The sequence below is a fragment of the Dendropsophus ebraccatus genome, chromosome 7, assembly GCF_027789765.1.
Source record: "Dendropsophus ebraccatus isolate aDenEbr1 chromosome 7, aDenEbr1.pat, whole genome shotgun sequence".
Lineage (NCBI taxonomy): Eukaryota > Metazoa > Chordata > Amphibia > Anura > Hylidae > Dendropsophus > Dendropsophus ebraccatus.
Genome location: NC_091460.1, coordinates 81,069,858 through 81,084,408, shown reverse-complemented (window position 1 = coordinate 81,084,408; position 14,551 = coordinate 81,069,858). Strand labels below are relative to the sequence as shown.

The window sequence follows — 14,551 nt, the reverse complement described above, 5'->3', positions numbered from 1 at the left end:
TGTTGTGCACCTTACAGTATGCAGCATCTTTACAGATCGCTGCTTACAGTCTGGCCCCCTAGGGGTTAAAGGAGGATGCATTGCATCCCCCTTAACCCCTTGGGGGCCAGACTGATGTCAGACTGCACCCATACCAGCAAGGAAGGGGTTAAGTGACCCCCCCCCCCTCCTTACTGGGATGGATGCAGTGCTGGGGAGGGGGTGGGGAGAGCTTTATACTCACCATCCGATGTCCCGATGTTTTCTCTTCACTGGTCCGCAGCACAATGAAGTCACTGTACTGCGGACCGGCTCTTTATATGTGCGCTCAGCCAATCAGCTGAGCGCACATATAATTCAAAATGTTTCTTCTAATAATGCTATTGTGATAACATAATTAGAAGAAACATTTGATGTTTTAATTAAAGTAAAGTATTGATTATTACAGTGAGCTCTATTTACCGGGAATATGAATTAACGGCTTAATGGAGCTTCCTGTACTAATTAATATTTAATTAATAAAACACATTTTTGTTGTAATAAAATCAGTTTCGTTGTTCAATAATTTAATTGAAACGAATCCATCATTGTGCAATTAAATATACTGTAAAAAAAAGAAATGTATATATAAATATACATTTATTTATATATATTTATTTTAACAGTATATTTAATTGCACAATGATGGATTCGTTAGAATTAAATTATTGAACAACGAAAGGGACTTTATTACAAAGAAAATGTGTTTTTTTAATTTAATATATTAACTATTAGAGGCATCGGCATTCGGCTATTTTTTAAGTACTCCGTACGGGACCGCTTGTAAATCTACGGCCGTGAATTTGCACAGTTCCGGCCGCAAACAATGGTCTTGTTCATTTTTTACGGGTCCGTTTACGATCAGGCCGTAGGCTCATACGTAGTGTGCACTGTGCAGCCATATATCGTATACTTTCCAGCGTACGCATCAACCTCAAAACTACGGGCGAATATTCGCGGCTCGCACTACGGCCATACATATACGTAGTGTGAACATAGCCTGATACTATTACAAAAAAAAAGACCTATAATATGAGAAAACCATCAGACTACACACAGGGGGTTCCATGGTTCTTGTGGTGGGGGCAGTACAGATGGTGGTGGGCAGGGACGGACTGGGACTGAAAATCAGCCCTGGCATTTCAGAGCACACAGGCCCACTCGCCGTGCGGTGATAAGTTATGAGACGATGTTGTGAGTGCAGCATGGCTACATGTTGTATCATCACGGCCATGACTGGAATTACAGATAATAACACAGTAAATGGGGTCAGAAACTTCTTTCTCTGTACTATGTCGCGGTGCTGCAGTTACAGGTTGTCAACACTACACAGTGTTCATAGACAGACTGTTTTCGGCCTGGTCACCGTGCTGAATTTAACACCACCACCACATACTGACTATTACCACCACATAATGACTAATACCACTGCATACTGACTAATGTCACTGCATACTGACTAATACCACCACATACTGACTAATACATCACATACTGACTTATACTACCGCATACTGACTAATTCCACTGCATACTGACTAATGCCATCGCATATTGAATAATACCACCACATTACGGACTAATACCATCACATACTGACTAATACCACTGCTTACTGACTAATACCACCGCATACTGACTAATACCACCACATACTGACTAATACCACCGCATACTAACTAATACCATTACATACTGACTAATTCCACCGCATACTGAATAATACCACCGCATATTGAATAATACCACCGCATACAGACTAATACCACCACATACTGACTAATACTACCACATACTGACTAATGTCGCCACTGCTACTGAATAAAATTCACTTTTAGGCTATGTTCACACTACGGATGAGACCGGCCGTTCCGTGACTCTGGCCGGGTCACGGAACGGCCGGTCTCAGCCCGGATCTTTCCTCCGTGGAGCTCTGATGCGGGAGCATCAGCGTGTGCCCGCATCAAAGCTTCCCATAGCATGGAGACGCTCGCTTCACTGTGTGAACTGACAGGTCCTTCTGTGGACGGAATTCATTGAATTCAGTCCGCAAATAATGGACCTGTCAGTTGTTTGCGGCGCCGCAAGGAAACCGTCCAGAGCGTATACGATGTGTGTATGCTCCGGCCGGGATCCCATAGCAAACAATGCTATGTTCCACCCTGCAAATCTACGGCCGTAGTTCTGCGGCGAGAACTACAGCCGTAGATTTACGTAGTGTGAACATAGCCTTAAAAGACCAATATCCCCTTATACAGTCACCATATAGCGGTAGACCCAGCTCCACACAGGTTCTGTACACCATATACATTACAGTGCAGTTACCGTACATCAGGTGACTCACAGGGGACGTCTTCTCTGATTAGAGTTCTTCCCTTTTTATTTTCTTCTCCATCTGGGCCATTACAACTTCTCCGAGCCATGAATCCACAGAATCTGTCAGACAAACATATTAGGCTCCTCACTCTGGCACCATCCTCATCTCTCTACAAACTGCACATCTGTATTGGCCCCTTTAACACCCTTGTTTAGTGTAGTCTCCCTTATACATGGCCATCCTATGTTGTCCCCTTTATAGATGGCCCCCTTGTGTTTTCCCCCTTATACATGCCCCCCTATAGATGGCCCCCCCTATGTTGTCCCCCTTATAGATGGCTCCCACTGTGCTGTCCCCCTTATAAATGGCCACCTATGTTGTCCCCCTTATAGAAGGCCACCTATGTTGCCCCCCCCCATGTTGTCCCCTTATAGTTGCTCCCCCTGTGTTATCCCCTTATAGATGCCCCTCCATGTTGTCCCCCTTATAGATGGCTTCCTCTGTGTTGTCCCCCTTATAGATGGCCTCCCTGTGTTGTCACCCTTGTAGAAGGTCCTCCCCGTGTTGTCCCCCTTATACATGCCCCCCCATGTTGTCCCCTTATAGATGCCCCCTATGTTGTCCCCTTATAGATGGCTCCCTATGTTGCCCCCTTATAGATGGCCCCCCTATACTGTCCCCTTATAGATGCCCCCCTCTTCCCCTATGTTGTCCCAATATAAATAGTCCCCTCTCCTCCTATGTTGTCTTTTGTCCCCTTATAGATGGCCCCCTCTACATTGTCCCTTTATAGATGTCCCCCTCCCCCTATGTTGTCCCCTTATAGGCCCCCTCTCCCTCTATGTTATCCCCTTATAGATGGCCCCCTCTCCCCCTATGTTGTCCCCTAATAGATTGCCCACTCTCCCCCATGTTGTCCCCTTATAGGCCCCTACTCCCCCTATGTTGTGACCTTATAGGCCCCCTCTCCCTCTATGTTGCCCCGTCTAATAGATGGCCCCCTCTCCCCTATGTTGCCCCCTTCCCCCCTTATAGATGGCCCCCTCTCCTCTCTGTGCAAAGCAGATTAATAATAATAATAATAATAATAAACTCACCTAACAACCCACTTCCACGTCGAGCCTCTCTCCTCCTGCAGGCTCCGTCTGGCCCCCGATGATGCGAAGCTGCGCATCAAAGAGCTCGCTGTGCATCGGGGCTGGGACTTCCAGCACAGGGAGAATCTCTAACGTGCGTTTCCTGTACCGGAAGTCACATCCACAGGCGCACAGGGAATTCTCTAAAGCATGCACTGCCGGGGATAGGACGGGACACCCCAGGCAGCCGCGCATCATCCAGGGGCCAGTACGAGCCGGCCGATCCCGTCTTTCTCCTGGCCCAATGACTCCTTTTCCCTACGATAGGGGGAAAGGATTCGCCGGGTCAGGAGGAGAACGGGAACAGCCCCCGGAGGCCACCGGCTCTTCTGGCATTTGTCAGAAGTGCCCTATGGCCAGTCCAGCCTTGCAGTCCAGTATTATGGTGCTTCCGTGGAAGTGGCAGTTAAAGGGGATAGGCACCAAAGGTCCCATACCTTGTTATACTTCTTAGGGTCCTATTAGACTGAGCGATTTTTAATGACTAACGATAAACGATCACAAATTTGATTGTTTATCGTTAACCTGAAATCGTTCACCATATTACACAGAACAATGATTGTTAGATACGATCGTTATTGCGATCCTTGCTATGATCGTTTATTCCTTCTGATCCCAGCAAAACAATGAACAATGTGCAATGTGCAAATGCGGAACTTGAGCAAATAATTGTGGAATTACAGCGAACGATTAGCGATAATTGTCCCGTGTAATAAGGCCCTTAGGAACTGGTGCTTTTGTTACTAGCACATTGGCATCACCAAACATAAATCCATACTTACACTGACTTTTGGTGCGTGATATATCTACACATCTTTGCTATCAATTCATAACGCTTCTTCAGCTCTATGTAATGAAAAAAGCACAGAAAATCAGCAAATAAATAGCACTCTATGGTATTTATAATAAACATCATAATCAACATGCAATTAAGTTTTTTACTGAAGTAAATCTGTCAGTTCTGTACCAGGTATAGAGTTGAATATCCTGGCAGAAAGATGCTGGGGGGTAAAGCATCTTTCAGCTGAAGAGTTCTAGTGGTGCTGACTGCTGAGCTGCTGCAGCACACCTTCTCCCTCCCCCACCCTACTTTTACTGATTGACATACAGCCTCAGTTTCACTTTTGAGCTATAAAAAGACATGTTTATGGTGTGTTCACACCTACAGGATCTGCAGCTGATTTTCTGCAGCAGATTTCATTTAAATAACTGAACACAGCATCAAATCTGCTGCAGATCTGCTGCAGATCCTGTAGGTGTGAACGCACCCTTACACTTTATAAATGGCGATCAGCAAAACTAAAAGAACTGTTAATTTTGACCCCACCCAGCTCCTATCTGCCACGATGTGCAGCTCTATACATAGTATAGAACAGACAGATTCAGTTTCATCTTATATAAACTAGGTTTCTCTAAGCTAAAAACAGGCCCACATGGTTTATAATACAGCCAATGAATCCAGCTGAGCCGGGCTGGAATACCTGAGGGTAAGAATACTCCAAAAACACTTCTCCCCAAGCCCAACACTTACTCCAACTATGATCTAGAATGCTGCATCACTTTAGAATAAACCATGTTCTTTTAGAATTAGAACGCTTGTCACTAAAGCATGCTGTTATGGTAATATGAAGGTATTTATCCAATTACACTGTAAGCAATTGAAATGTTGTGTTAGATATCTGTCGTACCTTTCAATATGGTAAAATTGATAATATACACCTTGCTAGTAAGCATTACATTACACCGTCTGGTATTGCCATCTTTTGGGATGACAGTTATGGCCTATTTATAAGTTATACTTTAAATAAACTTGTGTCTGAGATCTATAGAGGTTTGTAAATTATTTCTATTAATAAATCTCAAGTCTTCCAGAACATATCAGCTGATGTATGTCCTGCAGGAAGTGGTATATTCTTTCCAGTCTGACACAGTGTTCTCTGCTGCTACCCCTATCCGTGACAGGAACTCTCCAGAGCATTAGCAAAAATAGAAAAAATGTCTTGCTCTGGACAGTTCCTGTCATGGACAGAGCTAGCAGCAGAAAACACTGTATCAGACTGGAAATAATACACCACTTCCTGCAGAGCATACAGCAGCTGATAAGTACTAGAAGACTGGAGACTTTAATATAAAGTAATTTACAAATCTGTATAACTTTCTGACACCAGGTGGTTTAAAAGCATCCCGCGCGCATTCACGTCACTGCTCTTCTGACTCCTCTTGTGTCTACATGTCGATTGAAGGCTGGAAGTCATGTTCTCCAAAGCGTTCTCTATGGGAGAGCGTGACTTCTGGCCTTCAATCACCATGGAGACACAAACGGGGAAGCAGTGACATGAACGGTGCAGTAGGACGGGAATGAAGCTGCACCGTGGGACACTGATCATCACTGGTGAGTATACGCGCCAGCACACAGCTGGGGGACAAATAATATAAATTTTCAGAAAGTACATATATATATATATATATATATATATATATATACATATAAAGAAAGTACCCCTTCAAATATTATTTCTTTTCCCTTTCACCGTATGACACATTTCTCACTCTCTGTAATGTAAAGTCACTGCACCTGAATGTTTCTCTGAGCTAGTGTCGAGGGCGCTGAGGTCAGCTACTTTACTGTTGTCTGATGCTACATTGTTTTCAGCCACAGAGAACTCTTTGTCATCTTTGGATGTTGCATTCTCCTCTGTGTTTGAACCTCCAGAGTCCATGATTCTTTGTTAGAAAAAAACCTGTATGAAACATAGCAAAATAATGCTGTTAATTACATAAAAATGAGCTGGAAGGCAATGATAGCCATAACTTTGTGGTGGCATCACTAGTTGACTGAGCCCCACAACATTACAGGATAGCAGTGTTATGAGTGCCACATGGTTTTAGAGATAACATACATAAAATCTGGGCTGAAATTTTATAAAATAGTTAAAAATGAAGAGGTGTAAAGGGTTCTAGAGGTTTCAAAGATTCCACAGTTGTGGGGGAAAACATTGCACTGAATTGCTTCTTGGTGATCCTACATTCACTTGAGCATTATTATCACTGATGTCCACTTTCTTCCAGAGACAGCACCACTCCTGTCTGGGTATGGGTGCGGGTCCGGTATGGGTGCGGTTTTGCTCAAAGACTGGTTCTGTCTCTAGAAGAAAGTGGCCAAGTTTTTGTAGCGCTGGATAATCCCTTTAATGGCCAGGCCATGTACTATCTAACTATGTAACACTGATCCTGTGTTATCCGGTAACTGGAGCCCACAATAATGTAAAACAAACAAATGGATACATAAGCAAATATATAAAACCACTAAATAAACCACTGAGCAACTGAGCCTTTGCCCCAGGGGTAGATAAACCATGCCAAGACTATGAGGTTAATATCTCAACACTATGATGTTTCTGTGATCTTACTGTTGAAGATTAGAAATAGCTGACATGTTTTAAAATACAGTGGTGCCTTGGATTACGAGCATAATTCGTTCTGGGACTGTGCTTGTAATCCAAATTACTCTTAAACCAAAGCAAATTTTCCCATAAGAAATCATTAGAATGCAGACAAATGGTCACACCCAATTTCCTAGAATCACGTATAAAATCTAACTTGCATTAAAAGTAAAAAAATGTATTAAAACAAGTGTTATACATATATGAAATAAGCACTTCACAACAGATCTAGGGTGTTGACCCTCTGATAGACTGGTATACTTAGGGATAGATTAGCCCAGATGTATAAAGATAAAACCAGACTTCAGAAAAAAATTGCGATAAACAGGTATCTCTGTCGCAATCTAAGTCTCTACGCGTTTCACCCAGATATGTCCCTGGGATCATCAGGAGACCTTCACAAAACACAATGGTTGCTGTTTAGAGATTATATAGAATTGTTGTGTTTAAATAAATAGAAAAATCTGATGAATGTAGAAAAGGGTAGGAGACAAGTGGGGATATATAGTGTGTATACTCTGTGTGTGCGTAGGGTGTTCACCCCGGCCCGGCCTCCGATAACCACTCGGAGCGACAGGTCAGGATAACCCCAAGACACAGACAAACCACACACAGTCAGGAGTACACTTTTATGGCTGCAGTAATACACGTCAGAAACTGTATGTATGACCAACAGGGATAGCAATGAGCCTCAGAGACAGTCCTTTGGGGTTCATGTTGGATACCAGTATCCTATGATGTCACAAGCTACATGCAAATATGATAACATGCATAACCTCTACGATAATCTATGGCAACCATGCATATACTAGCTATGTCTGCCAAGTACTAGAGGAACATCCAATCCTGAAAGATGAAAGAAATTTCATACCGCAGGTACAATCACAGAAACTGGCAAGTGCATGAATCATATATACTGACAGTGTTTGCCAAGACAGCCATCATGATAAAAAGTCACCGTGCAGATATGGTGCACTCATCCCCAATGGAATTACTCACTACCCCCAGAGTGCCCAGGAAAACCACTATAGTTTACTGGGTGGGAACAACAATAACTGGTACATTATGCCAGGGATATCACCTTCTGCATTACAAATGCCTTACGTAACAGGCAGCTGCAGAGAATAGGTAGCTGTGACTTCATCTGTAATAACACCACCACAGCTAAACGTATCCGCATTCCCTAAGACATAAGACAGCCATAGTGAACAGTCCTCTATTAATAAGAGGGAGATTCACTCATTCATTGAAAATGTACAGCTCTCAATTAAATCCCTTGGCAGTGACATCTGGTTAATAAAGATTGCTTAAATATTATGTAAAAAGATTTGCTTACTGCCTGTGCACGTAGAATAGGCTTGGGCACCGCTTCTTCTGCTTCCAGAGAATATTTACTTGCTGCTCTCTGTCGTCTATATATACTGAGCTTATAAAGAGTTAACACATGAAGTCAGCTGCTCAAGCTGCTCAGTTTCGTTTCTCAGGCTTGAACAAAGCAGACGTAGTTTCGATTTCCATAAAGAAGAATCTCTTTGTTATGTTTATAATTTAGTGTCAAACCTAGCAATTTCCCTGCAATAGGAAATCCATGTATTTGTGAAGCTAATATGAATGTCCACGTAGTAAGATGTGGCTAATACACCCCACATTGCGAAATAAACATTAAAGGGATTATCTAGGCTGAAGAATACATGGCCATTTTCTTCCAGAATCAGCACCACTCTTATCCTCAGTTTCGGTTTGGGTTTAAAGCTCAGTTGCATTAAAGGGAATATACCAGAAGTCAGGTGTGGTGCTGTTTTAGAAAGAAGCTGTGTTTTTTCTGATCATAATCATTATTTTTGTGCGTAATTATAAAAAAAAAAATGGATGTCCAAAAAGACAGCCACAAAACAAACATTGTGTGAGCAATGATGCAGTAATTTCCATGTTGTAAAGTTTAGTGAACATACAAGTAGTTAACCCAATGTTATATAACAACAGGAACCTAGTTTTGTTTTGTATTTTAACCCTTTGAGGACCAAGCCCAAAATGACCCAGTGGACCGCGCCAATTTTCATTTTTGCGTTTTCATTTTTTCCTGCTTCCCTTCTAAGAGCTCTAGCATTTTCATTTTTTTTATCTACAGGGCCTTGTAAGGGCTTGTTTTTTCTGGGAATAGGTGTACTATGTAATGGCATCTTTCATTCTACCATAACATGTATGACAGAACCCCTAAAATATTATTTATTAAAATATAAATTGGTGAAACTGGAAAAAACAATGCAATATGGTAACTTTTGGGGGGGTTGCTGTGTCTATGCAAACTATACCAGTCATGTCAAACTCTGGCCCGTGGTGCAATTATTTTTGGCCCGCCAGGCAATTCAGAGTTTGAATTACATCTGGCCCACCATGGCTACCATATAAGAGATTATAGGGAGGCAGGCTACTACATGAGACTACTGGGGAGGGCTGGGTACTATATAGCAGACTATGGGGGAGGGCTGGTTACTATATAAGAGACTATGGGGAGAGCTGGCTACTATATAAGAGACAATGGTGGAGGGCTAGCTTCTATATAGGAGACTATGGGGGAGGGCTGGCTACTATATGAGACTTTGAGACAAGGCTGATTACTATATGTGACTACTGGGGAGGGCTGGTTACTATATAGGAGACTATGGGGGAGGGCTGGCTACTATATAAGACGTTAAGGCAAGGCTGATTACTATATGCGATTATTGGGGAGGGCTGGTTACTATATAAGAAGCTATGGGGGAGGGCTGGCTACTATATAAGAAGCTATGGGGAGGGCTGGCTACTATAAAAGACTATTGAGGAGGGCTGGCTACTATATGGGACACTTGGGGGGGGCTGGCTACTATTTGGGCCCTATTGGGAGGGCTGGCTAATATGTGGGGTAATTTTGGTTGGGTTGGCTACTACATGGGGTAATATTGGGGAAGGTTGGCTATTACATGGGATGCGGTTTTATCATGTCATAGCAATTTATCATGTCATTTATCATGCTGGGAGACACACCAATGATGGCGGCAGGAACACCGCAAGCTGCTCTGACAGTGCCAGGACTGCGGCATATGCGCTTCAATAATTATCTAGGTTGGCCCGCAACCAATTTTTTTATTTTGGCCCACTGTGGCCCATTTGAGTTTGACACCCCTGCACTATAGGGTAAAAGCGACATGATAACATTATTCTGTAGGTCAGTCTGAACACAACCATATGCAGGTTTACACAGATTTTCTGATGATTGTTTTTTTTTTATTGAAATCCTTTTTTTTTTTGCAATTAGTTATTAATAAAATGGTCCTTTTGTGACTCTTATAACGGTTTTAGTTTTTCACCTATGGGGCTGTATGGGATGTTATTTTTTTGCGCCATGATGTCTTCTTTTTATTAATACCCAATTTGTGTAGCTCGGACATTTTGATCACTTTTTATTATTTTTTTTTATATATATAATGTAACAAAAAATTGGTAATCCTGGCATTTTTTCCCTTTTTTCGCTTACGCTGTTCGCCGTACGGAATGACCATTGTTATATTTTAGTAGCTAAGGCAATTACGCATGCTACGGTATATGCTACGGTTTATTTTTTTTTTTATTCTTTTTATATGTTTTATTTCTCAAATGGGAAAGAGGGGTGATTTTAACTTTTAATGGGGGAGGGGCTTTGGGGTATTGTAAAAAAAAAATTTACTTTTTTTTTTACACATTTTAAGTCCCCCTGGGAGACTTTTACATACAATACTTAGAATGCATTCACTGATCACTGCTATTCCATAGCAGACTTAATCAGCAGAGCACCGATCAGATCGCACAGAGGGAGGTAAGAGACCTACGGCGGTCCGTTAAAGCAATCGGAACCCCGCAGTCATGCTGCAGCATTTAAGGGGTTAATGACAGACTGCAGCACCATCGATATGATGCACGCTCCGCTTTGGAGAGTGCTTCATAGCTCCCTAGAGACCCAGGATGTAAATGTACGTCCAGGGTCGTCTGGTGACAGACTTCCAGGACGTACATTTACATCCAGGGTCGTCTAGGGATTAATATTTTTCTAATAGTTTGCAACAACGGCTGTGATTTATACAAAACATACGTTGTAATTGAATGAATGGAATCCCGGCCGGAGCGTATACACATAGGGGGACATTTATTAAGTCCGGCATTTTTTACGCCGGACTTATAAATGTCCCTGCATCTCTGGTGCTACGGAGATTTATGTAGAGGCAGACTGCCTCTATATAAATCCCGTGCGCGTAGGTGCGCACAGCCGAAAACCTACGCCACCTGAAAGGTGGAGTAGGTTTTAGGCGTATATTTGCGCTTAAAAAATGATAAATTGCGCGGACTCTAAGTCCGCGCCCCCCGTAACGCCCCCTCCACACCCCCTCCCCACCCCCCGACGTACTCGGCGGAAAGTGCCGATATGCGAATATTTTATTTGCAAATCGGCAATTTGCAAATAAAAAAATACGCAAATCGGCACTTTCCGCCGAAAATCATCCGTACGCCGGATGATACATGTCGCCCAAAGTATACACTCTGTCCGGGATTCCATCCAGCTGCATGAAAAACTGATATGTCAGTTTTGTGCGGCCGCTATTCATTAAACAGCGGCCGCAGAGAACATGTCAGTTCACACAATGGAGTGTGCGGCCAGGTCAGGGCCATGGTATACACTCCGTCCGGAATCCCTAGCAGCGCCGCGAGAAACTGAAGTGAAACTGACATGACGCTGCATGAACCTGTCAGTTCACACAATGGAGCTGGGGCCCCACGCTATATTCTGTGCAGTGGGGAGTTCTGATGCGGGTGCACACGGATGCGTCAGCATCAGAACTCAGCGGCACTAAAGATCATCAGGCCGGTACTGCAGTACAGGCCAGGGTGATCTTTTCTGAGAACGTCTGGTCTCTTACCAAATGTCAACATAACCTAAGACTGATCAGATATCACTATGATGTTCAGAAACTAGAAAATCATGATGCTAATTGGTGAGTGAAGATGGGGCGTCTTCACGTTTAGTGCCTAGGGCAGCAAAAGCTGTTAACACGGCCCTGGGGTGCGCCCACATCCGAATTCACCAGAAATGAAGATCATCTGGCCAGTACTGCCGGGATGGTCTTTAGTAACAGAATGGCCGGTGTTATACGTAATGTGAACATGGCCTAAGGGTGCGTTGACATGTACAGGATCTGCAGCTGATCCTCAGCAGATTTGATGCTATGTTCAGTTATTTAGATCAAATTTGCTGTGGATCCGCACCATCAAATCTGCAGTGATATGGTATGTGTGAACCCACCCTAAGGCTAGGATCCCACACGGTATTTTTGCTCAGAATTTTGGTCAGTATTTTCTAACAAAACCACTGTTGAAATTGAGTGGATGGCCATGATTTAACTCTTAGAGGACCGGGCCAATTTAAATTTTTGTGTTTTTGTTTTTCCCTCCTTGTACTTAAAAGGCCATAGCACTTGCATTTTTTTTACCTAGAAACCCGCATGAGCCCTTTTTTTTTGCGTCACTAATTCTACTTTGCAATGACAGGCTGAAACCAGAAAAAAATTCAATGCATGGTGAAAAAACGCATTTCTTTTATTTGGAGGGTATTTTTTTTTTACGCCGTTCGCCCTTGTTATATATGTTCCCAAAGTTGTTACGATTACAACGATATATAACATGTATAACTTTTATATTATATGATAGCTTGTAAAAAATTCAAACCATTGTTAACAAATATGTGTTCCTTGAAATCGCTCTATTCCCAGGCTTATAACGCTTTTATCCTTTGGCCTATGGGGCAATGATTTTTGCAACATAATGTGTTCTTTCTATCGGTACCTTGATTGCGCATATGCAACTTTTTGATCACTTTTAATTACAATTTTTCTGAATTTGATGCGACCAAAAATATGCAATATTGCACTATGGGATTTTTTGCGCTTGCGCCGTTTACCGTGCGAGATCAGGAATGTGATTAATTAATAGTTCGGGCAATTACGCGGCGATACCAAACATGTTTGTTTATTTATTTATTTATTTTTATAACATGGGAAAAGGGGGGTGATTCTGACTTTTATTAGGGGAGGGGGCTTTTTATTATTAATGACACTTTTTTTTTCTTTTACACTTATACTAGAAGCCCCCCTAGGGGCCGGGTGAAGACACGGGGATCGCTCCTCCGGGAAAACATCCCAGGGGGCGATCTCCGCCAGTAGACACCAGGGAACGACTGCATCAGGTAATCGGATTCAGCTGTCATCTTTGATAGCTGCATCCGATTATCTAATTAGCGGGCACGGCGATCGGACCCTGCGGCCCTGGGCTACATGCGGCACCCAGGACCGCAGCGGTTCAGAGTGCGGCCCCGCTCTGAACTCCTGTGAGCGGCCCTGGACGTAGAGGTAAGTCCAGGGTCGCCTAGGGGTTAATGACAAATACGGCCAATAATGGCATTTAACAGCCATTGTTTTAAAATAACAGCAATTATTTGCCATTAAACGGCGGCCATCCATTAAATTTTAACAGTGGGTGAACATAGCCTTTCTGTGTTTTCAAAACACTGACCAATATACTGAGCAAAAAACTGTGTCGGAACATAGCCTAAATCAGAATTCTGATGTATTACATCTGTAATAAACACGTCACTGAAGAAGTGTTATTTTGTCATTCAGTGGAGAGTAGGAATATGCAAGTGGATACATAGGTGGTGAATAAGTAACTTTGCACCACCCCTTTGTCCCTCCTCCCCACCCTCTTCATCATTAGGAATGTCCCTAGAACATTTTCTCCTGTCTGAACATTGCACAGGTGCCTTAATGATCCAGCCCATGTGCCGTGCTGACACAGGTGATGAATAGTAGAAAATCTGCCTGGAGCATTCCTAATGATGAAGAGGGTGGGGAGGAGGGACTGGGGTGGTGCAAAGTTAGGGCACAGATATTCTAGGCCACGGCCGTTTTACACAGGGCTGCCACAATAACTGCATCACCTGCCAAATGGACCCCAGGACAGTTCTTGGATTAAAAGCAGCCAGTAGTGGATTATAATAGGTCCATTTTGAGCGGTAGCCCAGGGCCCTGAGCTCTTGGGGGGCCCACGGTATTGTCTCCTGACTACAGTTCTGCCATGATTTGCAAAAAAATTTCAGCATTTTTACCATAATTTTGCACAAATCAGGGCATCCTGACATTACCTATCCTGTGCTATGAATATCACGCTAGTGTTGCCACAGTTACAGTGAGAATGGGGGGCCAAGGCTTACTAAACAGCCCCAAGCCTATGCTAAAGTTAATCCGCCCCTGAAAGCAGTTATCTGAAGGTACAAGCGGTTTGGGGGGGGGGGGGGGGGGGCAGATTGTGGGTACAGAGTCGCTTTAAGAAATCTAGAACTGCTAAATTCGCTGCGAATCCTGCTTTGATGGATTCATTCATCTCTAATTTTTATAAATCATCTGCTAACCTCATCAATTCCATATGTCGGTTATAAAGAACCTCAAGTACATCCTGATTATAAAGGGCATAAATAGTGTTTATGCACTTTATAATTAGACTGGTTTTACACTGCCTCAAAATTTTGCAAAAACGCCAAAAAAATCATCATGGTGTTGCATCGTCACCTAAATGAG

At 43.0% G+C, this 14,551-nt stretch overlaps 1 protein-coding gene across 1 annotated transcript in view; it reads right to left on the bottom strand.

Annotated features, from left to right (window-relative positions):
- Positions 1-8,330, bottom strand: part of LOC138797536 (probable ATP-dependent RNA helicase DDX60) — a 146,957-nt gene extending 138,627 nt beyond the window's left edge. Inside the window, exons 1-3 of the mRNA XM_069977827.1 lie at positions 8,251-8,330; positions 6,047-6,212; positions 4,254-4,317 (exon numbers count right to left, since the gene is read on the bottom strand). Coding sequence (XP_069833928.1) covers positions 4,254-4,317; positions 6,047-6,191 — 209 coding nt within the window. The 5' untranslated portion in view covers positions 6,192-6,212; positions 8,251-8,330. The remainder of the gene's footprint in view (positions 1-4,253; positions 4,318-6,046; positions 6,213-8,250) is intronic.
- Positions 8,331-14,551: the final 6,221 nt, after the last annotated feature.